General features: G+C 59.4%; 1 protein-coding gene across 1 annotated transcript in view; it reads right to left on the bottom strand.

Moving 5' to 3' along the window:
- Positions 1-636, bottom strand: part of ACOT7 (acyl-CoA thioesterase 7) — a gene marked incomplete at its 5' end in the record, with an annotated part of 4,911 nt that extends 4,275 nt beyond the window's left edge. The window contains one exon of the mRNA XM_010087502.1: positions 538-636. Coding sequence (XP_010085804.1) covers positions 538-636 — 99 coding nt within the window. The remainder of the gene's footprint in view (positions 1-537) is intronic.
- Between the last annotated feature and the right edge of the window lie 4 nt (positions 637-640).

The raw sequence follows: 640 nt of genomic DNA, 5'->3' as shown, positions 1-640 counted from the left end.
CCGGTGCCGGGTGCCAGCAGCAGTTTGCATGCAGGAGGAAGCGCTTCTGGTTGTTGTGGGTTTGTGGAGGGGGTTTGTTTGGTAGAAGAAGGGGCGGCAGAGACAACACGGACGGACAACCACCCCCATTCCCTGCCTCCCGGGGGGGGGAGAAGGTAGAGAAATGGGGAACAAAGCCTCTGGTCCTGGGGAGAAGGGAGGGGTGGGGGAGAGGTGCCCTGTTAAGTGGTAGTTCTCCTTCTCACTATCCTGTTCTGGTTTTGATTGTTCACAAATTAAATTGTTTCTGTGTTTTTCCAAGTTGAGTTCCCTGTCCTTGCCCCATCCCACGAGGTTTTCAGCAAGAGGCTCCCGTGGTGCTTAGTTTCCAGGTGGCCTTAAGCCACGACACTGGTGCCAGGGGATGACCAGGGAGGCCCCAGGGATGCCCGGTGGTCCTGGAGGAGCCCCTGCTCCCAGCAGACCCCCAAGGCGGGATGGGGGGGGGTCAGCAAGTTGATGAGACAGAGCCTGGCATGCGCTCGGGCACCTACTCACCCCGGCCTGGGAGTTGCAGTGGCGGGTGCTGATGATGGCTCCTGCCTCCTCAATCATCTTCAGGATGGTTCCCCCATGGACGTTCCCCGCAACGTTGGCATCG

The sequence above is a fragment of the Pterocles gutturalis genome, unplaced genomic scaffold (genome assembly GCF_000699245.1).
Source record: "Pterocles gutturalis isolate BGI_N339 unplaced genomic scaffold, ASM69924v1 scaffold14956, whole genome shotgun sequence".
In the NCBI taxonomy this organism is placed as follows: Eukaryota; Metazoa; Chordata; class Aves; order Pterocliformes; family Pteroclidae; genus Pterocles; species Pterocles gutturalis.
The sequence above is the reverse complement of the archived record's forward strand: the minus strand, read 5'-3'. Positions and strand labels throughout refer to the sequence as shown.